The 22,834-nt window shown below is 37.4% G+C and overlaps 3 protein-coding genes across 4 annotated transcripts in view; 2 read left to right on the forward strand and 1 right to left on the reverse strand.

Annotated features, from left to right (window-relative positions):
- The window catches only part of LOC107732573 (regulator of G-protein signaling 20-like), a 10,870-nt gene extending 2,975 nt beyond the window's left edge, over positions 1 to 7,895 (forward strand). The window contains exons 1-5 of one of the 2 annotated variants that reach the window (XM_016543931.1): positions 2,943 to 3,021; positions 4,544 to 4,707; positions 5,123 to 5,212; positions 5,517 to 5,751; positions 5,848 to 7,895. In XM_016543931.1, coding sequence (XP_016399417.1) covers positions 4,547 to 4,707; positions 5,123 to 5,212; positions 5,517 to 5,751; positions 5,848 to 6,036 — 675 coding nt within the window. In that variant the 5' untranslated portion in view covers positions 2,943 to 3,021; positions 4,544 to 4,546 and the 3' untranslated portion in view covers positions 6,037 to 7,895. Of the gene's footprint in view, positions 1 to 2,942; positions 3,022 to 4,543; positions 4,708 to 5,122; positions 5,213 to 5,516; positions 5,752 to 5,847 lie in introns of those variants that run through there. The other variant, XM_016543932.1, reaches the window with a different exon arrangement.
- LOC107732544 (oxygen-regulated protein 1-like) lies at positions 2,825 to 22,834 on the forward strand. Its single transcript, XM_016543906.1, is given in 6 exon segments — positions 2,825 to 2,846; positions 3,102 to 3,108; positions 3,257 to 3,260; positions 16,688 to 16,844; positions 16,990 to 18,833; positions 18,835 to 22,834. Coding segments are annotated over 6 exon segments (5,670 nt in total). The 3' UTR covers positions 22,471 to 22,834.
- On the reverse strand, positions 9,448 to 14,123 carry LOC107732572 (transcription elongation factor A protein 1-like). Its single transcript, XM_016543930.1, has 10 exons — positions 13,893 to 14,123; positions 13,295 to 13,357; positions 13,096 to 13,201; positions 12,429 to 12,528; positions 12,133 to 12,278; positions 10,599 to 10,655; positions 10,322 to 10,476; positions 10,083 to 10,229; positions 9,933 to 10,004; positions 9,448 to 9,821 (listed from the first exon to the last, which is right to left on the reverse strand). The coding sequence occupies exons 1-10, from the start codon at positions 13,965 to 13,967 to the stop codon at positions 9,813 to 9,815; spliced, it is 930 nt and encodes a 309-aa protein (XP_016399416.1). The 5' UTR covers positions 13,968 to 14,123; the 3' UTR covers positions 9,448 to 9,812.

Consider the following 22,834-nt stretch of genomic DNA (forward strand, 5'->3'; position numbering starts at 1 on the left):
ATATTTTGGTTTTGGGAGTCCCCAACAACAGGTTGACATGCATGCAAGGTCAAAAAACACTTTCATTGACTTAATATGCATTTATTTTTTAGCTTACTTGCTCAACGACTCCCAAACGATTCGCTCAATGATTCATTTTTCCAAACCCCTCCTTTGCGTGATGCTAATCGGCGGTGATTGGTCATGTCTGATAAAGCAGCGTTTGTGAGCGCAGTGCTTCTTTGTTTACAGCGTTTTAACAGCTATTTTACCGCTCCAAAAGCGGCACCTAGTGGCAAAGAATGAATTTGCATTTTCATTTAGACCAACTCGAAAAGACCAAGTGGGCGGCAAAATGCTAATGTTTCATGTGACATCAACATGAAACGGCTTGGGATTCGTTTTAAATACGACTTGTTTCAATGATTCAGAGTCGACTCTTTCTTTTGAGAGAGAATAACTTTATATACACGGTGCACTTTCAGATTTAAAACTTTGCAGGATGTTTTCATTCACTTAGAGCTGTGTTACACACTGCATGAAAGGTAATTTTCAAAAATCCATAATAGGGGCACTTTAAGACTAGCTTCTGCTCTCCTAGAGAGTTCTCGGTTTGTGTTTTTCCTGACCTTTCTTTTTCAAAGGTCAGAAAGAACAGTTCTGCACCACTATTGGCATTAAGGTATTGACTTTGATGCGAAATCATTTCAGAACAGACCTTTCACTTTTTATAAGAATATGTATTGGAGCTAAAGAAATCCTACGGTCACTGAATGCTGGTCACATAAGAAACAGTCACATAAGAAAATACATGAACACTCTTGATACATAAAAACTCTTAATGAAAACAAATTAATTACATGATACTACTTGATAGTCATATTTAATTCAGAACTCTGAAGAAACCCAGTGGCTGTATGTCACATGTAGAGAAGAGAGTGTAGATTTATTGCTTTTCATTTTAAATTACTTATGTTCTCTAGACAATATATTTTCATTTCCATCAGGAAGGAAGGCTACTGTTTGCATTAAAAAAAATTAAACACACTAAGAAGAGTGATTTCAGATAATATCTGTTAAAGCATTAAAACCTTTCATCTGTCATGGATACTGCAGCTTAAGTCAGTGTTTGCATTTTTAGAAGGTGCTGGAGCACACAGTATGCTAATGTTCTTTGTGCTTGTTTGATCTGTCATTCTCTGTTTCTGAATGCTCCACAAGGTGATATTTTATATTAAGTCGTGGAAGTCGTGGCCTAATGGTTAGAGAGTCGGACTCGTAACCCAATACTTTGAGGCAAACTAAAAGAATTAACATATGATATCTAGTGATGCAAATGATTGTAAAATATGCAGCCCTAGACATTAAAAACGGTAAAATGTTATTTAGGAAAAGGAATTTGACCGCTATACAAGCGGTCAAACAGTACCACCAAGTGTTTGCTTTGAGCTGTGCCTCTACCACTCTCTTTTCGGATGTCATGACTCTGTCTCTATATATACTATACCTAAAACTATAGTTTCACGTTTCTAAGTATTCCCGATGGATATTAATTATTTACATCGCACATTATCACTTTTAAATACGGCGTTTCTAATATGCACAGCAGGCTCGTCTTTGACGGCTTACTCACATTTGTTTTTTCCCCCAGCAATTCCACTCACAGCTCCAGCAGATGTCAGTAATGCCCTTAGATAGCAAAGATAGTAATCACGACTATATGCGACTGCTAATTATGTCAGCAAATGAACACGTCATGTTGTTGGGTTAAAGTCATAAGCGTTTTCATATCAGCCTATAACCGTTCTCATGCTTACAATATAACGAGTTACTATTATTTTTGGTATTTCGTTGCACAATGAGTATTTGTATGCTTTTGGTTGCTCGAAACTGTCGATGTTGCTGCGAATTCAGGACCATGGACAGAGCCAGTGGCGCTGCGATCCACTTCTATACTCCTGTCACCAAGAATTGATCCAACCAGCATCTCAATTTATGTACCATAATATTAGAGTTAATAAGTAAGTATGTTTTAGTTAAAAAGTGGGAAGAGGCTGGTAATTTGAGAACTTAGTATGGTGTACTATAAACAATTTGATTTTGAAAAATCAAGAAATTTCCAAAATATTCCAACGACATCAGCTGCATGCTATTACTACTACTACTACTACTACTACTAATATTTTTTTTCTAAAATTAAAGAACTGGGTAATTTCAGATCAAATTCCTGAATTATTTCACACTGTAAGAACAATTGGATTAGTTTTCCCTTTTCTTAACTTCCACAAGATCAACATTGATATTTGAAATACAATTCTTATGAGGAAAGAGCAATGTCTTGCCCAGTCTACAGGCTATTTTCAATATATAATTGATTATTATTACTATTATTTATTTATTTATTTGAATTTGGTGAATATTTATTATCACATTCTTGTAAAATACACAAATTTCATTTAAGAGTGCAAAAGAATCTATTATGTCTCAAGTGATTTTAGGATGCCCTGGTTCCTGACAAGAAAAGGAACCTCCGTATGATGTTCTGTGCTTAGGGCGGGGGTCTTTCTCATATTTTCAAGCCCAGGGTCCACCATAACCCTGTCAGTCACGTTCTATGACGCATTATTGACACCTCATGTGAGGCGCACAGGGACACTCGGTTTGCATGACCACTCGTTTCATTGGCAGCAGTGTTAAACCTAGCTATCCTCCTCCATTAAACACACAAAACAATATTTGAGTTTTATTTATTATTGAGCTGACGTTTGCGCGTGCGGATGTGTGGCGTAGGGTATGCAAATAATTTTAAAGTAAGAACCGCAGGATTGTAGGAAAACATTTACATATGTCGTGTTTCACCGTTAGATGTAAGTGCATCATGAATCGGTGACATCCAGAGGATTTACGCTACCACCGCCACAGCTCGCGGGAAACACGCATGCGCATTGTAAAAAAACAGCCGGTCTTTAAAAAAATCCTTATGCCAACGGATGTAATCAAGGCAAAGAATATCTCTTATCTCTGGGTATACATGGTGAAATTGTAAGTATGGGGATCCTAAGTTGTTTTTAAATATACAAGGTATCCGTGGAGAAAATGACCTTTGATTTTGATTGTTGAAGATGGCATGTCATTTTTGACACAAATGTCTTTTCGATGGTTGTCCTGGGCGATAAAGAGATATTATAGCTGTGCTTCATGGTGGCACTTTGCAATGCGATGATATGCGATGGAAATACTGTTAGTCCATTACGTTTTTTTTTTTTTTGCTTTTCAGAAGAGTAGAATGCGCTTTGTCTTTTTATTTTTCACAGTGCGTCCCATCTTTAAGGATGCGGTTCACATTTAAAGCTATAATATTAATTTTTTTCGTCTGTTCTGCTTCGGTAAAATCTAGCAGACCATATCAGTGTTTTCTGTGAGCCAGTGTAATCATCATCATTTGCTAGTCTTGAAATCACGCAGACAAAATATTCCGTAAATTACCAAATTATTTTTTAAATCTTGTTTATTACCATCAAACACGGCCGAGCATTTATATGCACCGCGGCTGTGATCACTGATGAAGTGATCTGACTGCAGCTAGATGCGTGCTGCTCCCCCTCCTACCCCAAAATATTCCAACATCTTCCAGCTCAAGCGAGGAATTTGATTCCACGATTCTTTGGAATTAACACAGCAAGATTTAGCAAGATCAAAACTATTGATCAGGAGTCATTTGATAATTATAACTCTTATTTGTATGCATTTAAAGACAGCTCAGTCCAGGACCTTATTTATTTGCTTCAAATAACCTTCGGTTTTTTACCCAATGCATGGTTTGTTTGAGCCCCAAAGCCAGGTTGTTTAAATCAGTACAGACACCAAAGCTTGAAGAAAGCCCACCCACATGGCAACAAGTCTAAATTTATTGTGCTGTAGGCCTAAGCATGTTTGCAGAATGAGAAGCACTGTAACACTGAATGTGATAATTATCTTATGATAATAAGCGATTTCATCAACATGCTTGTGATTCAGATATGGTGGAAACTGGAATCTATAAGTTATTAGTTGTACAGGTTGACTTTATAATGGAAAAACTACTTTTTCCACACAAAATCTAGAAATTGTTTACAAAAAATGTTGGTGTTAATATGACAAGTGTTTAAGTATGGGTGATATGCAAGTATTCAAATCAGCTGTGGAGAGCCCTTTGAAATAAGTATGACATGACATGTTAGGTCATGTTATTGTTCGTGACATGCTAGGACATTTTGGTTTCTGGTCAAGTTAAAACATGTCTTCTTCACCCAGTTCATATGCGCATTCAGCATCTTGTGGGGGTTGCTGTTTCATCCTTTTATTTTCTAGCACGGTCAGTTAATGGAAACCACTTTCGTTCATATTTGTTGTTTCGTTAAAAGCATTATTTTCTCCAATGGAAACCACAAAATGTTTAAGTGGACTTGAGGAAAATAACGAAATCTACACCCTACAATTGCTTGTTGAACCATTAATGCGGCCCTTTGATATCTGTGGCTGCAGTTGTATTGGCTCCATCTCAGTTGCATGCTGTTTCCTGCAGCCCATGGGATCAGAGCGGATGGAGATGCGAAAGAGGCAGATGTCGGTGCAGCAGGAGTCGGTGGCGGGCACCAAAGCACCGGCGCAGAACGAGCAGCCTGGCCAGGGGAACCGTGGCTCCAATGCCTGCTGCTTCTGTTGGTGCTGTTGCTGCAGCTGCTCCTGGTAGGAGTTTTTTCTTTCGTTACACTGCTAATGTGAGATCTTATCTAACAAGGTTCATTTCGGACCAAACTAATGACCAGGAAATCGATGTATTATAAGAAAATAATTGCATCTGACAAGACTATTCCATATCTTCTACTACAGTAAATATACTTGGAATATTGCTTAGATGTGATTTAAATACTATTTTTGTTCATTCTGCATGTAAAGTATTATGTAATGTTTACTGAAGTGTCTGAGATCCCAAGATATCTGCTTTGAAAACCACCAGAACTCATGACATTCTGGCTGTGAGTTTATAATGAGCACCAGTTACAGTTATAAACTGAACAATGAGCAGGTGAAAGCTACTCCAAGGCTTCCTAATGCCTACTGTTAGGTGTCTTGGGATCATGATGTGTTTACTACATTGCAGTCTCACTGTTAGGAATGAAGACAGAGAAGAGAGGAACCGGAGAGCCTCGTATGATTTTAAAGCAGAGGGGAATGCGGACTTCGAAGAAAGGTCAGTCGCTTTTACAAAAAAACCAAAAAAACAAAACGGGCATATTGGCTAGCTACAATGTTATTTTAATTAGATGTAATTTGATATTCATATATTTTTTATTTTATTTTAATTACTATAGTTTTGCCAGGTGAGAAATTACACAATAAAATTTTTATTTAAATGAATTACTATTGTTCTGCAAGATGCAACTTTCTGACAAATTAGACCTAAAATATTTTTGCCGTAACAGTATTTCCTGAAAAAACATGTTGCTGATTCGTTTGTTGCCAAAATTTACTAAGACCCCTCTGTTTTTTGGCAGTCTGAAACCGACTGCGGAGGAGGTCCTCTTGTGGGGGCAATCTTTCGACAAACTGATGCACTGCCCCACTGGAAGAAGTGCCTTCCGGCAGTTTCTGCGCACTGAGTTCAGTGAGGAAAACATGCTCTTCTGGTTAGCCTGCGAGGAATTCAGTAAGGAAACCAATAAGAGCGTCATCGAGGAGAGGGCGCGGATAATATATGAAGACTACGTCTCTATCCTCTCACCCAAAGAGGTGAGAGTATGCATCAGCCCGTCTATGAACAACCTAATCACATTTCCTGTATAATGAGAGTGATTAATATTCTTGATTTTTGTGCATTTTTTTCAGGTGAGCCTCGATTCTAGAGTTCGAGAGGTTATAAACAGGAACATGTTGGAGCCATCATCCCACACGTTTGACGATGCCCAGCTCCAGATATACACACTAATGCAAAGAGACTCATATCCGCGATTCATGAACTCGCCGGTCTACAAAACCCTGCTCAAGACAGTCCCTGAGCAGCTGGTGGAATCTTAGATCTCTGTGATCCCGGTCGAATGCCCCCTCCCTATCTTTTGTTTGTTACCTTTTCTTGTGTAGAATATGTTTAAAAGGACCTCAGCGTGGGTCTTCCCAGGGATTTTACCGCTATAGCGATCTGTACCTGAAAAAAAGACGCTCAGGTCTCCAGGTCACTGGATTAAAAAAAAAAATTATTGTCTCAAATTTCCTGAGGGCTCAACACCACAAGTACTGCTACAGATCAGTATAGCAAACGATGCTCCAAAGGATTATCAGTGCGTTTAGATGTTTTAAAGAAAATAATCTATTTTATTTGTGTTGAAGGTTTTTTTAAATTGTTTTTAATTCATTTTTTTTGTATCAATGTTCGAAGGAAGATGTGATACCAATCGTGGGCTATATACAGTATATACAGTAGATATATTTATGAATTTATATTACATTTCTTCAACCTTTTTTTTCTCGTGTTATAATATTTAAAGAAAAGGGAATTATGGGTAACAAGAATTGCCCGCTTATGAAAAATGCGTATGAGAATCAAAGCTCAAGTCAAGGCAACACTTCAGCTCTACTCACGGGACCGCCCTGTTGTAAAAAGTATTGTTTCAGCTACTTTATCAAATAATTCCTATTATAATGACTTGGCATCTCCAATGAGAAATCATCATTATCAGAATTTTTTTTTTTTAAAGTGTAATCAAAGAGATAATTATTGTAAGGGGGAAATATATTATATTAAAAAAGGTTGCACTGTATCATGGATAAGAAATAAATATTATCATAAGGAATGAAACGTATTTAAATCAGTATTCAAAATCAAATAGCATATATCAGACAGCTTAGTACAGTTATTTTCTCTGCCTTATGTACTGCTAGAAAATATCAAGAATTTATTTACAGAAATATCATCAATCTATAAGTGTTTTTCTGTATCATAGCTTTCATTTATTCCCATGCTACATTCAGAACAAGCAGCTAAGAGTTGGTTGGGCATGGCAACTATTCCTTGCATGTACCCAAAGACACTATAAAGACTGAAAGCCTCATTTGTGTACAGTACTGTATGTAGAGGTAGTAATATTTTTTACTAATGACCTCAAATAGAAGAGATTTAACATGCAGGTATTATACCACAGTATCAAATGTGCTTTAGATCTAAACATGAGCCCTGAATGGGAAGGTGCAGGTTTTATTGCTAGGACCCTCATAAGTAGATGACACCAAAGTAGCCAAGTCCAGTAAAACTGTGCGATTAGCTTTCTCTCCAATACAACCATCTAGAATTGGAGCTGCCAAGTTCTTACTATATTTTTAGTTCTGTGAATTACTTTGTTGCCTGACTTTCATGTCGCTCAAAGACAAGATCCTCACTCGGGGAAGTGCCTTGACATTCAATTTTGTGGCATCTCTTTTTTTGGCAATAGTTGATTTAAACTCTTGCCACATACAGTACGTAGACTCTGGGCCTTTGATCAGTTCATGAGATGACTTGTCCTGCACGGTGACGTCTGAATTGAACTATTGCACTTCATTTGCCCCTAGTTTGGGAGCAAAAAACACCATTGGTTTTGTCAAGTGCTGAAGTCGCACATTTAAGAAAGTGGGTCTGTTTGTCGGTTAGTCAGGTACAATTCATTAAGATTATTGATCTCAGTCCAGACATACATCTACCAACATGTATTTCATGGTGGTGCTTCTACTTGTCTTAGACTAACTTAATATGAAATGTGCAATTGATATGTGCAATTTGAGCTGATGGATTCACCACATAGATCAACCTCAAACACAATCGAAGCCAATGGTTTGGAGTTATACTGCCTATAAATCTTTTTGTCTTTCTCTCTCTTTTTTTTTGTTTTGTTCTGTAAAGTATACAAAAAAGTGTTATTTTCCAATCAGTTTACATAAAAATTACTATACATTTTTAAATTATTAATATGTGAATGTTTACAGTAATCAGATTAGTTTTTTTCTGTTTTAACGAATTGAGAAAAAATAATGATTTGTGGGCATTTGGAATCTTTAAGATACAATAAAGCACAATAATTTTAAAATGTGTGATTGTTGTCAGAGCTGTGGAATAGTGGATTGACATATATGCCATATATGAGCTTGTGGGACCATAAATAAATAATTTTAAATAATAGAAAATATATATACAATATATACATAAAATGATCAGTTAATCAAAAATATTTATAAAAATACATTGATATGATTTGTAGGGCATGCATATAAATGTATAATCAAAAACAAATTTTTTTTAGAAAATCACCAGTACCAAAAATGGCATTATTTGATCTGTATTTGCCATTTGACATGTAAATAACGAATCCAAATATTCAGAATAACCCCAGGGGTTTCAGTTTGGTCTTCATTTACAGTGGAGCGTAACCGTGCTGCCTACTCGCTCTCTGCTCTGGAGAGGATGCACCTGGGAACCTCACAAAATAACCTTGAAGCAAGTGTCCTCCCCATTTAACATTTAACTGTTTCTAAGGGCTAAAGTTAGTGTATATATAGAGCATTAATGTAAACATCTTTTCTTATTAAAAATGGGCGAGTTGTTCTGCTTATCTTAAACTACTGTAAATGATGAGCAAAGATGCAGTGGTTTTAGGATGATACAAACCTCCTGTTTTCCATTTGCACAAAAGCACATCAAGAACAACCACCAAAGGGTTGTTTGTTATTCAGATGAGACATTGCTAATGCAAGGGGCTTATTAGGACATCAAGGCAGTAGTGGATACTACAGCAAAATCATTTGAGAAGAGAGCGATAGAAATTCACTAAACTGAGCAACATGTCATCTGGACGCAAGGCAAGTACTATCCACTTTGTATTGATTGCCGATGTCAAAAGTAACATTGCCATGACTTATCTAATATGCTGATGTATATATATTTATATATTTTACAACACATTATCTCATTATAAATCTGTTTTATGGGAATGCTCTTTGTTGCTTGTTAAATTATTAGCTTTTTTATTTTGGAGAAAACCTCAGAAAAAAAACAAACACATGACCTCTACCAAACAAAACATAACATTAAAAAAAAAGAGATTATGTTATGGATGGGACTCAAATATTAATTCAGATCCCGATCATGCACAAATCACTTAAAAAAAAAAAACAAGAACCTACAGTGAACTTGATCTATAAGACTAAAAAAAGAATTGACAAGAAAATCAACCATCTCAGATATATAATGTGACGTCTTGTTAATATGACGTATAAAAATCATAAACACCATCAATCTTTAAAACATTTTACTCCTGGAAGTAAAAGCCATATACACAGTAAAAATGTGTAAATCATGCATATAAATATGTATAATTCAGAGTGCCAAAGAAACTCAAAGTCGCTTCCAAATGAATGAGGTTAAAAAAATCTTGAGCCGTTACCAGAAGCAAACATATGCTAAAAGCATTTTATTTGAAAATGGGCAAGTCTGTCTAGGAAAATTAAATATTTTTGACTAGTTTTCATTAGAGCAAAGCAAAACTGTCTAAATATGAATGTTGTATGTCGTCAAAATATTTAACTACGTATAAAAAGTGATGGTAAAAGAAAACAGAAATTCGACAACATTGATCATAGTCCAAAGGCCTATGGCCTAGCTATACGTCAAGTTAAAACACAGGACATGAGTTTGGACCATTAAAATAAAACAAACAGTTGAGTGTGGCCTTTGTACATCAGGTGCGCCATTAAATTGTTGTCCATGATACAGAAACGTGGTCCTGGAATTTAGCTACATCTCCAAACACAGAGAACAAACCCCAACTTCAGCAGAACTGTGGAAACAGATTGAATAGAGACAGCGTTAATTCCATTTGTCTTGTTTGTGGATAATATCAATTTACCAATGGATACAACAAAATAAAATAGCAAAAGAAAAAACATACCTTCCACCTATTTCCACATTCAGTGCAGAAGACGAATGTTGTCATCGGTTCATCAGCACTTCGAGTTTGAACCTAAAGAAAGTTTTGCGTTTATAAAATGTATAAATAAAAAACCCTACACTGACATTCATAAACATCGTCTAGGATTACCTGGGTGTAGGTACACTTCTTCTTTTTGCACTTGCCACAAGTAAACAGGTCAGTCTGGGTGCCCCCAGAAGTGGCCACCTGGTGGTCCCTGATGGCTTCTTTGGTCAGATTCTTACGCATCTCCTTCAGCTCATCACTTGCCATTTCCTGTTGGATTTAGATTTCCACAATGTCAGTATGAGAGAGAACATGTTTCTATAATTATTACACAATGTTAAAGTGAACTGGTTGTCACTCACCTCTGCTGTCATTTTTGCTATGCGGTCTGGACTCACATTCCCACACAGCACATTCCTTCTCAGGTTGGGGTTCTTTGCATCCTTAAGATTGGATATTCGGCTTCGTACGCGATTCTTGTATTTCATATCAGTATTTTTTAACTCCAAAAAGATACGTGCAAGTTGATCAAGGAAATGCATGTGAAATTTAGTATGCTGACAACTAGTATTTTTTCAGACTTCGCTCACATTTCAATAACAATTGCTACTTTTTTTGGGATGAATATGAAAAGGATATATTCTTCTATCTGAGCTCCAAGTTCATCGCAGTCAGCACCAATCGCAATGTAATCATCTAAAAGAAAAGGACAACACTTTAACCATTTAAAAACAAGAAAAATGCAAATATATATATACAGTGGGTACGGAAAGTATTCAGACCCCCTTAAATTTTTCACTCTTTGTTATATTGCAGCCATTTGCTAAAATCATTTAAGTTAATTTTTTTTTCCTCGTTAATGTACACACAGCACCCCATATTGACAGAAAAAAAAAGAATTGTTGACATCTTTGCAGATTTATTAAAAAAGAAAAACTGAAAAATGCTCAGTATTTAGTAGAAGCACCCTTTTGATCTAATACAGCCATGAGTCTTTTTGGGAAAGATGCAACAAGTTATTCACACCTGGATTTGGGGATCCTCCGCCATTCCTCCTTGCAGATCCTCTCCAGTTCTATCAGGTTGGATGGTAAACGTTGGTGGACAGCCATTTTTAGGTCTCTCCAGAGATGCTCAACTGGGTTTAAGTCAGGGCTCTGGCTGGCCCATTCAAGAACAGTCACAGAGTTGTTGTGAAGCCACTCCTTCGTTATTTTAGCTGTGTGCTTAGGGTCATTGTCTTGTTGGAAGGTAAACCTTAGTTCCAGTCTGAGGTCCTGAGCACTCTGGAGAAGGTTTTCGTCCAGGATATCCCTGTACTTGGCCGCATTCATCTTTCCCTCGATTGCAACACTTCTGCGGATTATATCTTACTCCAAAAATTGAGTTTTTTATGTTTCAGCTGTTCGATCGCACCAGCGCCTCGCGGGCACACACCCCACATATTCTAGCAATTCAAACTTACATTGCAGTCTGTTTATTATCAAAATAAAATACAGTCAACCAAACATATAAAAACTGGTCAGTTTAAATAGACCGTAGTATAGCGGTCCACTCTGCTGTTATGCCAAGGACTTTTTTGCTCATGTGAAGAGGATGATCTTTTCCGTCTATATGCGAATGCGTGTAAAGTACAAGCCTAGTTTACATTATAAATAATAGTTTAACATTCAAATACATTACGAATATGGAAACATTTGGATTTGTGCCGAATAAGACGTGAGTAATAACCTCCAAATACATCTCAGCATTAAAGTTAACGATTAATCGATCGTTAATTTAAACGACGATCGATCATGGAAATGATCGAAAATTGACATCCCTAATATATATATATATATATATACACACACACATACACACCCCTTGAAAAAGTATACAGACCATAATCATATATATAAACATTTTCAATTAGCTAAAATTGTCTTTAATTTCATATGAAAGTAATATGACAGTCTAAAAATTACACAAAAATAAATTATTAAATTGATATATAATTAAAGAGTCCAATTAAATTAGTATTAATCAAAGTATTCCATGCATTTTGCACCATTCACTCAAGTTTGAATGTACGATTTATAATTCAGAAAGATAACAAAATTAGTACCAGGTCTAAATACTCTTGGCAAGACTTAAAAATATGCGTGCGGAAGAATTGCCTGCCATGACTTGCCTCCTGTTTGCAAAGCACTTGACAGCATCTCCCTGCACTTGATACGGACTGAGTCAGATGTGCCTGGTGCTCGTGGGAAAGTGGCTATCAGTGTGTTGGGTGCTACATCGACAGACTCACTCTTACTGCTAGAATTACTGCTTGAGCTGAGAGAGAAGAAATAAAGAGACAGAGGAAAAAGGAATAGAAATCAGAGGATGAGGAAGTTAGATCTATAACGCCTTATTTAATGAGCAATGTGATTATTTAATGATATGATTTATTTAATCTTATGACCATTAAAATGGTCTTGGTACCTCTCCTCTCTGGGCTCCGGGCTGGCTTGAGATGGTGAAACCACTGGTGTTGTGTGTTCCTTCTTTTTCTCATCAGAGTTCTTTTCCGCAGCAGGTTCATCTGGATGTCAAAACCACTCGTTAGACATTTCATCAGTGTAATACTAAAAATGATCAAAAATTGACCTATATATCTGTGTGGTGATTCAAAATATTGTAAAAAAAGGAAACCTGCAGTTGCTACCACATACAGGCAATTACTGGTATTACAACAACACAAACCCATCATGACTTATATTAATGTTACATAAGAAACTAAACGAGTAGTTTGAAATGAATTATTCAGTATTATACATTATATTATAAGCAAAGCCCCAAAAAGTATTTAGACACATAAGGCCCACTTTAAAAATGTGTGTGCAGTGCAATGACTGGTTTAATACTTGATACTTCTAACATAATGGAATTCATACTTTAATTGCAGCTTAAGTGTCTAAATTAAATATAAGCATGCTGATACAAGCATTATATGACCTCTTAATAACCAAGAAACTACATATGGGAAATTCAACCAATCTGTAAAATTGGAGGAAAAACTAATAAGAAATGCTTACAGCATTTTAAAAAACACTTTTTGCTCACACAGATTCAAATGAAAAAGCTTATGTTATTTGTTGATTACAATTACCAAGCAATTTCTTCCAGGATTTGATCAAGGACTTGGCCAGTGAGGTCACTTCATCGTCTGTGCTCTGCTTGCGGATGGCATTGACCGACATCCCGATCCTCGTAGACTATTCGTAAGAGAAGCAGTAGAAATCTCTCGTTAAACTGTATTCAAGCACCGAAGCGCGAATGAGGAGCCGTGAACAACAGAGTAAACATACCTGCAGAAGCTCCAGGGTCATGGGTATATTCTTTAGTTCCTTTAGTAAGTCCAGTGCACCGGCCTAATAAAAAAACACGGCTTACTAAAACACATGTCATTATGATACACTGATAGACACAATACACTTTATGGGAACTTCAATAACACATAAGCATGTTTACAGAAACGTCAACAGAAGTTAGTATGTAGCATAACACCTAACTATCCTCACTTTTACTTCCACGATATGGGCAAAACATTGCTTTATTATATATTTTTAAACATACTGAACGCAAGAGTCCGTTTTTTTTTTTTAGAATAACCTAATTTGCATTACCGCCTCCCGCTGACTGACCCTGTGCATTTATCCGTGCTAACAGCTAATGCTGCTAATTTCCCCACTAAGCGTCGAGTTTCTTAAACAATAAACTAAACCACTATATATTTCTCTCACTTAAGCATTAACCACTAAATCTATTCGAAAAACAGATCCTCAGTTTCGCTGTAGATGATGAAATCAGTTCTTCTTCGTGTGTGTAGCTGTTAGCTTGCTACGTAACTAACGTTAGCCTCGTCTGATCCGAGACATGAAATTCATTCATGACAAAACACCTCACCCCGTTCTTCTTCTGTGCCATTTTATCCATATTTTTTGCGATCCGGATGATCTCTTCCTCTTCTTTCTTACCCATTATTGATGTTTAGTGGTAAATATTAAATTTAAACGGAGTTTAAATTTATAAAAAAACGTAGAACCACACACGAACACACCACTCAACCGCCGGCGAACGCAGCAGCTCTCCTCTGGCAGGAAGGCGTTTCTATGAAAAGCCTAGACATCACTAATCAAACCATTGACTAGAAGCGCCATGGATCAATCAATCGACGTAAAGCGCAGGCAACACTAATCGAAGAAACGAACTCGCGTCACACTTGAAGCGTTCTGAATGAATGCATTGCATCTAGTTTATCCTTACACCACTTGAAATTGACACACATAAGTGATTCAGATGTTATAAACAAGATGTCAAAAATCTTGAGCCGTATGGTGGAGCGATTTGGTAGTGATTTGTGCTGAAAGTACTGTGTGGTGAGATTCCAGCAACCTCTGTTTGCAACACTAGAGTGCGCTCGTGCTTACTACGACGGTGGTGCTCAGAGTCATCTTTTTATAATCAGTGAGGATATATTACAAAATCAGTTCTTTTGGCGCGTAATTTCGAAGTATATTGATGTAGCGGTGGGCTATATGTTTGTTGAGTGCCTCCAAATGTTGGGAATGAGCGGAGGCTGACACGAAAAGGCAATAGATTAGATAGTAGTGGATGCTGAAATACCCCAGAAAAATGAGAAGCTAAAACTGTGGAAACTACAGAACATATGTTGTTTCTGTTAGTCTAATGCCTATAACAGTAGTTTGCTTGAATGTATAAAGAGTAGGCTAGTGAATATTGTGGAAAGTTTTACTGTGCATAGGCCGCTTTTTACATTTTTCTTTCTTTCTTTCTTTCTTTCTTTCTTTCTTTCTCTATTAAATATTAGATATTATTATGAAAATCTTGCTAATTATTACTCCCATTATTGCACTTATTTGTTCATTCTATGTTGCCCAAAAACACATTGATATGCAAATTAGATACAGTTTATAGATAAATTGTATATAATGGAAAAACTCGTTTATGGCCATTTTACACGCATTTTTCATAAAGAAAAATGGTTTTTAAAAATATCTTTCATAACATATTTTTCTTATACTCTAAACAATGTAATGACATAACAAAATACTAAATTCACAAAACTGTTTTTTCCTGGTAGTCAGGAGGATATGTGTAGATATTAGAATATAATGCACAAGGGTAATGATGTTCTGGACTGTGGGAGGCTGTGGCCTTTTTCTGGTGTAGCTGAATATGCAGACAATTCGTTTTCCAAAATCAGCCTATAAATTGTCGTCCTGACTTCTCAGTGGGATTTCAAAGATCAAGCTTAACACTTTGCTTGTAAATTTCAGACTTTCATGCTGGAAGGTTTGTCATTGCAACATCATTAATTATAATAGACATAGAAATAGAACGGAGTAGTTAATCAATTTAATAGATGAAAATTAGTTCTAAAGTAGGATTCAGATTTCAATAAATAAATAGGTATGGCCTTATATCAACATATTCTTGGGTAGGCTGTATGACAAGGTGAAAGAAATAATTCTATATATAAATATGTCTTTTGCTATCAATAATATATTGGTATATTGGTCCTGCTGGTTGTAACACTGGTTTATATAAAATTAATAATGTTCTGAAATTTTTGGTAAGTTTCATATACACATCTAAAATCTAAAGACAAAATGTACTATAGTATATAGCTACAGTGGGTACGGAAAGTATTCAGACCCCCTTAAATTTTTCACTCTTTGTTATATTGCAGCCATTTGCTAAAATCATTTAAGTTAATTTTTTTTTCCTCGTTAATGTACACACAGCACCCCATATTGACAGAAAAACACAGAATTCTATACTCAGGCCTTATACAATGGATATTTGAGATTCTATTGAATACTTTTCTGGTTTTATACGTTTTACATTTTTATTGAAATGTATAAAACGAAGTATATATATTTTGTCAGTTACTAAATGTACTTTGCTTTTAATGTTAAATGTTAAGGTCAACAAGGATGCTAGAATTTAATTAAACCCTCCGGCTCCAGAAAACACCATTTTGGACACCATATATCAGAAGGTTAAATATAGCAAATAGTGGTAACTGTCAACCAGTTAAGGATCTGAACTGCTAACACTACAGTTGGCTTAAGTTACTGAAATCATTTTTCTTTATTTCACACATCACTGTGCCCTTCAAAAAGTATATAAATAAAGTTATTTTTAAAAAATCAATATGTTCTAAAAATAAGTACATTAATTTTGATGATTTTTATGTAAAAACTCAATTATACTACTATATCTTTGACTAACAGAAAAAAGAAACTAAAATGCTGTGATATTACACTGTAGTGTTTTAGTTTTGTACAAAAGATTTTGGCACTGTTAAACAACTTTTTTACAATACCTGTCTTAAAATATATTTGAGACAGTTTTGTTTTGCCTTGTCATTGCATTTTTAGCCTATTAGGTATGTTTTGTGCAAGATTTTGACCTTTTTAGCTTTTAAACTTCAAAGTATACTATGTCTTTGTTCATTACTCATTCCATCAATCCTTGATGTACTAAGCCATGATGTTTTTCTTACCCCCAGCTGTGAGAGTACACTATAATCTTGTGGTGTCTTAAGGAATGTCACACACATGACTGACTAAAGCTCATGTGAGCTGTCAAACTTATGTCCTAAAGTTTGAACTTCTGAAAAAAGAAGTTATTTACTGGATGCACATGAGTTTCTTTTCTATTTATATACGTAGGTTGAAGGACTTCCTGCCCTCATCTTGTGCTCTGGGATTGTTGTGGCAGCTGGTAATGAACCCTTCAGAACAGGAACCTACAATCTCCAAGCTTCCACTAAAGTCCATTCAAGGATATCTGAATCGTTGCATCCAACACAAACTGAGACACTATTACGTAAGCCCAAATTATAATTTATTTTAGCACTTCAGATCTTACATTGTGATTTTCAAGTTTAATTGTTGATGTTTTTTTCCCCTTTTTTTCCCTCACCGTCTTCCATCTTTTGCCTTCTAACAATATCGAATCATTCATCCATAAGAAGAAAATTTTTTTCCAGCTGGAACTATTTCAAGATCAAGGAATTTCTCTTTATCTTCTGAGAGGTTCATTGTAGAGCAGATCAATAAGTCTCTAAATGGAAATCTGACAGAGCAGAATAGAACAATGAATGAATCAATGGAAACTGAAGGCAGTCAGCCAATGGGATCAGACCAGATGGAGACTTGTGACTATACCAATGGTGTGGAGCAGAGGAATTACCCCATTATGCCTACCGAAGATGACATTGAAAAATCATTCCAGGTCAATGAAGATGGCAGCATGACAGTGGAGATGAAGGTGCATCTTACTATAAAACAAGAGGAAATGATCCACTGGACAACTACACTGAGCCGCATTTCCGTTAATAACCAGCAGAGTGCAGTGTGCAATTCCAAGCCACGGTCGGGTGCAAACTCATTAGATGTAACCAATGACTCAGGTAAAGGGTCAGATGGACCTCACAGCCTAGATTCTAAAGAAATCAATACACTCGCTAACAAATCTGCAGCATTCATCAAAGAAGAAAGGGAATATTATGGCAGTGATGCATCTTCTGAAACGCCTAAGTCCATATATAGAAGGCCACCCACTCCAGGTTCCAGACAACGAAGAAAAGAGGCCTCAGTCGAAAACATCAAAACCGTTTCAGAGACTGAAGTTCAGGAGAGTACAGTAGGTGCGTACTCATACATGGAGCGAACTGCACAGGGAGAGCTGACGGAGGGTTACTGTGTAGTTAGTAGCAGCAGCACAAGAACTGTGTCAAAACCTGGGAAGAGTGAATCAGGAGAGGTTAGGCAGAAAAAGTCTGACTCCTCCTTTAGATCCTCAGGTGTTGCACAGATTCCTCAGCTACAAAACAATGGGACGATGGGAATAACAGAGACTGTGATGCACAAACATGAATCACAGGGTACGGGTGACAATTACAATGCAAATACGCAGGTGTATGTTGACAACAAGCCTGGATATCACACAAAAGCTTTGCCTCAAATTAAGCCAGGCTCAACAGACTCAGAACCCTGTTTGTCAAGTAATGATTGTGATGTAGATCTAACTTGGCAGTCCACAAGGTCCAACTCCCAGGATGGTGGAAAAACTAATATGCTGTCATTGTCATCTGCCTGTTCAACACCTCCCAAAAAAATTAACAACAATCCATCCATCCTTACTGATGATGAAAAACAAACTTTGGTTGAGTGCATGTCAGAAATGACTGAAAAGGAAATTAAGCATCCAGCAGCAGTGATGGAACAAGTCTCTGATGATAAAAGCATTGTTAGTAATAAAAATAATACACCAAAGTCCAAAAAATCAAAGAAAAGTACTTCTTCTGAATCAACTGGATTTGGGAAAAAAATAAGGGGCAGTGCTTCAGGGTCTTCAAAAGACCTCCAAATGACTTCAGACACACCAAGCCACACAGGATCAGAGAAAAAGACTAGCTCAGCAGAAAGTGATAGACGTGAACACAAAGCTGTAAGAGACAAAAATAAGAAGACAAAAACATTTGAAAGTTCTCCAAAGATTAGAAACTTTAATCTCAATACTGGGAATCAAAGTCGGTCAGATAAAGATCTCAAGTTAAAAGATAAAACCATCAAAGACATTTCCCACAAAGTAAACACAAAGGACCATGACTCTCAGCAGCCTAAATTAAAGAAGAATACTTTAGACATTAAATCGCCAGCCCATCCAGCTTCCCCAATAAAGAGGCTACCGAAACAAAGGTCAATGAATGGTGTCAGATCAAAATCCTCTAAAGAAAAACAGGAGTTGAGTGAAAGTGTGTCATTGCCTGTGCTACAATTGTCTTCTACCAGTGTAAATCAATATGTTGATTTACATATCAATAAGCTGGCTAAATAAAATTGAACCAGAATCTGTGCCCTATGATGATGAAACAAACCATCCAGAGGTTGTACCAAGAGCAGTATTCCAGATAGGGAGTGACTCCACTGATGGCTCTATTATTAAAAGTGACCCTGAAAAAGATAGCGTAGCTGTTGAAGGCCCTTCTCTAGAAGATAATGCTGACGAGAGGCCAACATCTCGCCCACCTGTACAAATAAGGTGTGAGGGAGAGCCAACCGAGCCACAGAGGCCGATAGAATTTTGTAAATCGATGCCAATTTTGAGGGTACATTCTGAACAGGAGGGTCTTGTAAGAATGCACAAGTCATCTGAGAACTTGGTTCCACCCGACCCTTCTAAGACATCACAAAGTACAGAGGTCAAAGTTAGGTCAGGCATGAAACCGGTTGTGCAACAGTTGTGTTTGTCTGTTCAGTCCATCAAGCGGGCGTTTAGTCAGACCCTCTTAACACCTTTGGAAAGAGAAAAGTCCAGTAGTCTCCCGGATTTTCCCTCTCAGGTGGCCTCTGCCTTTGGTTCTCCCTCGAGAGCTCTTCTGTCTTTCTTGACACTGATGACTCTGAGAGATGGACTTTCAGTTCTCTACAAAGATGATTCACAAGCCAGCAACTCTAATGTGTGTCCAGAGGCCCTGCAGGTAATGCAGTCCTTGGAAAAAATATCCAATATTAAAGATGAAGACGAGCTAAAGGCCAGCTTGACCAGTCTTCAAAGTTCAACTTCATCCCAATTAAAACAAAGCTGGAGAGATTTCCAAGAGCAAAATGTCTTTGAAGATAGTCCGCCGCTGTCACCAAGATTCTCAGAGCAGGAGTTTGCTGTAGAAGTGGACTTAGAAGGAGAAACGGAAAATCAGGACAAACAGCAAAGTTTTTGTATAGAACAGTTACTGGATGAACTGAACATGCCTAAAGATCTTCACAGAGAGATTTCCTCTCTTGTTGAAGGAGAACTAAAGTATTTTAATCAAGCAGACTTAATCAACCATGATGATGCCACCAGTGAAATCTCGGGTAAAGAAAAGGAAAATGAAGATGGCTCCTTAAGTGGTAGTTTTGAGAAAGCTGCTGACATGGAAGAGGAAAAGGAGAATATCGGCCAAGATAATGGCAAAACCAATGATGACATAACAAATGATCCAATGGAACCAGAATCTCAGGAACTGTGTTTAATTCAAGCTCATTCCTCTGACTCAGAAACTATAGAAGATTCTGGTATAGCAGTGCCCAATCAATCACCTGAGGTTAATGGTAGAGATTCAAGTAAAGCAGAGGTTTTAGAAACATCTGATAACAACCAGATGAATGCAGAGAACATGCAAGAAAGGGTAATGTATGAAGACTCAGAATCTGAAAACAACGATGGTGAAGGAAATCGTTCTCCAACATCAGAACAAGAGATGACAGATGTAGCTGTAGAAGAAGTTTCTGAGCTCTCTGATCACCAAGACAATATGTCTGGAAGCGAGGACAATGTAACGCCAGAGATTATAGAACAACGAAACACTGATGTTGAGGAGGAGGACACCATTCAGAACATCAGGGTAGCTAGCGAACAATCAGATGCTTCAGAACCCGACGACACAAATGCCAAACGCTCATGTTCAGCATTAGAAACTGAGTGTGTGCCATTTTTAGACAGAGAGGCAACTGAGCTAAATGAGGACAATCAATACAGTACAGTTGAGGACTGCGTCAGAGAGGAAGCTGATCTTTCTGATTTTGAGGAAATGATTAGTGATGGAGGACATGAACAAGAAAACAAGTCCATCTTATCAGAATGTAAGTCCATTCACTCAGAGCCCTCAGAGACATCTTCGCCTCATCATGATACAGAGGGTGAATGTAGAGAGCAAACATTAGAATCATCCAGCCAAGAAGATGATTGGGTGATGTCTCCAGATGTCAAAGATGCAGATCAACGAGAAGATGTGTCAGAGGTCTCAGAAGGTGAGGATCCTGATCCACACTGCAACAGCAGCCCTCAATATGTTAGTAATGATGAAAATGGTATGACTCCTGAAGCTGAATATGAGAAAATGCAGCAAATTGAAAATGGGCTTGTGGAAGAACTCAACATTAATGAGGTGGACCATGAGAGCTATGAAGTTTATAGAGTAGATCCAGATGCTGAACCAGACTCCTGTAAAATCTCTGATCATGAGGCTGTGGATGAGGATGGGACAGAAACAAAGCCAAACACAAGTGATTCCGAACACTGCGAAGTTCAGACATTAGAGGAAGGTAGTCTCACTAAAAAGGACAGTTCTGCTGAAGAATGTGATGTAGAAGAGGAAGACTATGTAGGTTTGCTTGATTCTCATAATAGCGTGAATGGTGTTAGACACTTGTGTACTGACACTAAAGATTCTGTGGAAGGGGAGTCATGCAGCAGTATGCAGAGTACAAGTGAGCACCAGTTTGATAAAGCTTTGGGTATGGAACATGGCTATCATTATCTACTACATTCAACTGAGATCTCACAAGAGCTGTTAGACTTAATTAATTCGGCTTTGTTGTCCTCTACCCTGACTGTCACATGTGATTCAAATGGCAACCTCAGAATAGAGCCAGACAAATGCAAAATGAGGGAGATGTTTATGGCTTGCCAAAGGACAGATGATCAGTACGGTCAAAAATGTCTCCCGAGCCCGAATACATCAGATCTGTCTGATTACAGGCCTGAGACATCCGACAATGGTGGGTACCAATCGCAGGAGCTTTTTACGGAGAGCGGAGAAGAGGAGGCGGAGAGGTTACGTATTTTTCGAGAAATCATAAAACAAAGTTCAGAGAAGCCAAAAAGAATAAACCATGTAAACGAGAACGGCTTGATGAAATCGTCTACATTGATGACAACAAAACCTATTCCCAGTCCAAGTTTAAAAAGCAGCAGTCTTGCTTCTTTTCAGGATACTAAAAGCGCAATCCAAGAGACACTGTCCCACAGTAGATCACCAAGCAATAAAAGTTCACTTGACGGAGACTCTGAGTCGGTACAGTGCATGGCTTTAAAAGATAATGTGGACTCTGGAGAGGGAGTGCTGATTGATAAAGGCAGGTGGCTTCTCAAGGAAAACCACCTTATCCGTAACTCTCCTCCTGCAACTATGGGAATGTATGGAAATGCAGATATCACATCAGCTGACACGGCTCAGGACAACAGGAGTGAGTTTTCAGCCTACCCATATTGTGAGAACCAAGCCTCGCCTCTGGCTGTAATATCCTCTTCTGAGATGGAGGACATGGCTAAACCCCCTACACCAAAATGTATGTACTTCAATATGTCACATAGCAGTGACTCTGATCCTCTCTTGGATGCCCAAAGTGTCAATAATGGCAGCAGTGGAGGGAACGCTAGGAGAAACAAGGAACTTAAGGTATCTCCAATGGGTGAGTCTTCTAAAATGTGGGCAAAGAAAAATGGAAGTATGTCTTCATTCGCATCTGTTGAATTCAAACTCCCTGATGGGAAAGTTCATCCTCAGGAGGGGTTGCGATCTGGTACTAACAGATCTCAGAGTCAAGACAGTCGGAGAGTACAAGAGGAGGAGTCGAGGGAGGGTCTAAATCTCAGGTGTGGGCAACACTGCCCAATACTATAGTTCAAAAGGGAAAACGAACCAGCTACAAGCACTTCTATTTAAGGTATTATCTGATTTAATTTATTTGTAGTAGCTTATTTGCTTAAACTGTTTGAACAGCACAATGTAAAGGCATACAGTCTTTAACTGCAGTGAAACAACTTTAATTTCCTCACTTTGGTGCCTGCTGGTCTTTAAGCTTTCAGTTTTTAACAGTTTTGGGTTATTTCATGTATTTTCATTTCACAGAGGCTATATTGCACAACTCATCTGATTTACTTGAACTTATTGAACTTCCTAAGTGGTATTTCTCATAGAGAAAAAAGAAATGAACTTAATTGTTGCATTTGCTTCCTAATGTAATCTCTTATTTGAATGGTGAATA

Source organism: Sinocyclocheilus rhinocerous, unplaced genomic scaffold, assembly GCF_001515625.1.
Source record: "Sinocyclocheilus rhinocerous isolate Xijiao unplaced genomic scaffold, SAMN03320098_v1.1 scaffold1420, whole genome shotgun sequence".
Classification (NCBI taxonomy): Eukaryota; Metazoa; Chordata; class Actinopteri; order Cypriniformes; family Cyprinidae; genus Sinocyclocheilus; species Sinocyclocheilus rhinocerous.

Excerpts from the sequence above, each read along its gene's own strand:
- LOC107732572 (XM_016543930.1), bottom strand. The coding sequence starts at position 13,967 with ATGGGTAAGAAAGAAGAGGAAGAGATCATCCGGATCGCAAAAAATATG. Across the intron at positions 12,529-13,095 it reads ATCCTGGAAGAAATTGCTTG|ATGAACCTGCTGCGGAAAAG; the intron begins GTAATTGTAATC and ends TTTGACATCCAG. Across the intron at positions 10,005-10,082 it reads AGAAGTGTACCTACACCCAG|GTTCAAACTCGAAGTGCTGA; the intron begins GTAATCCTAGAC and ends AACTTTCTTTAG.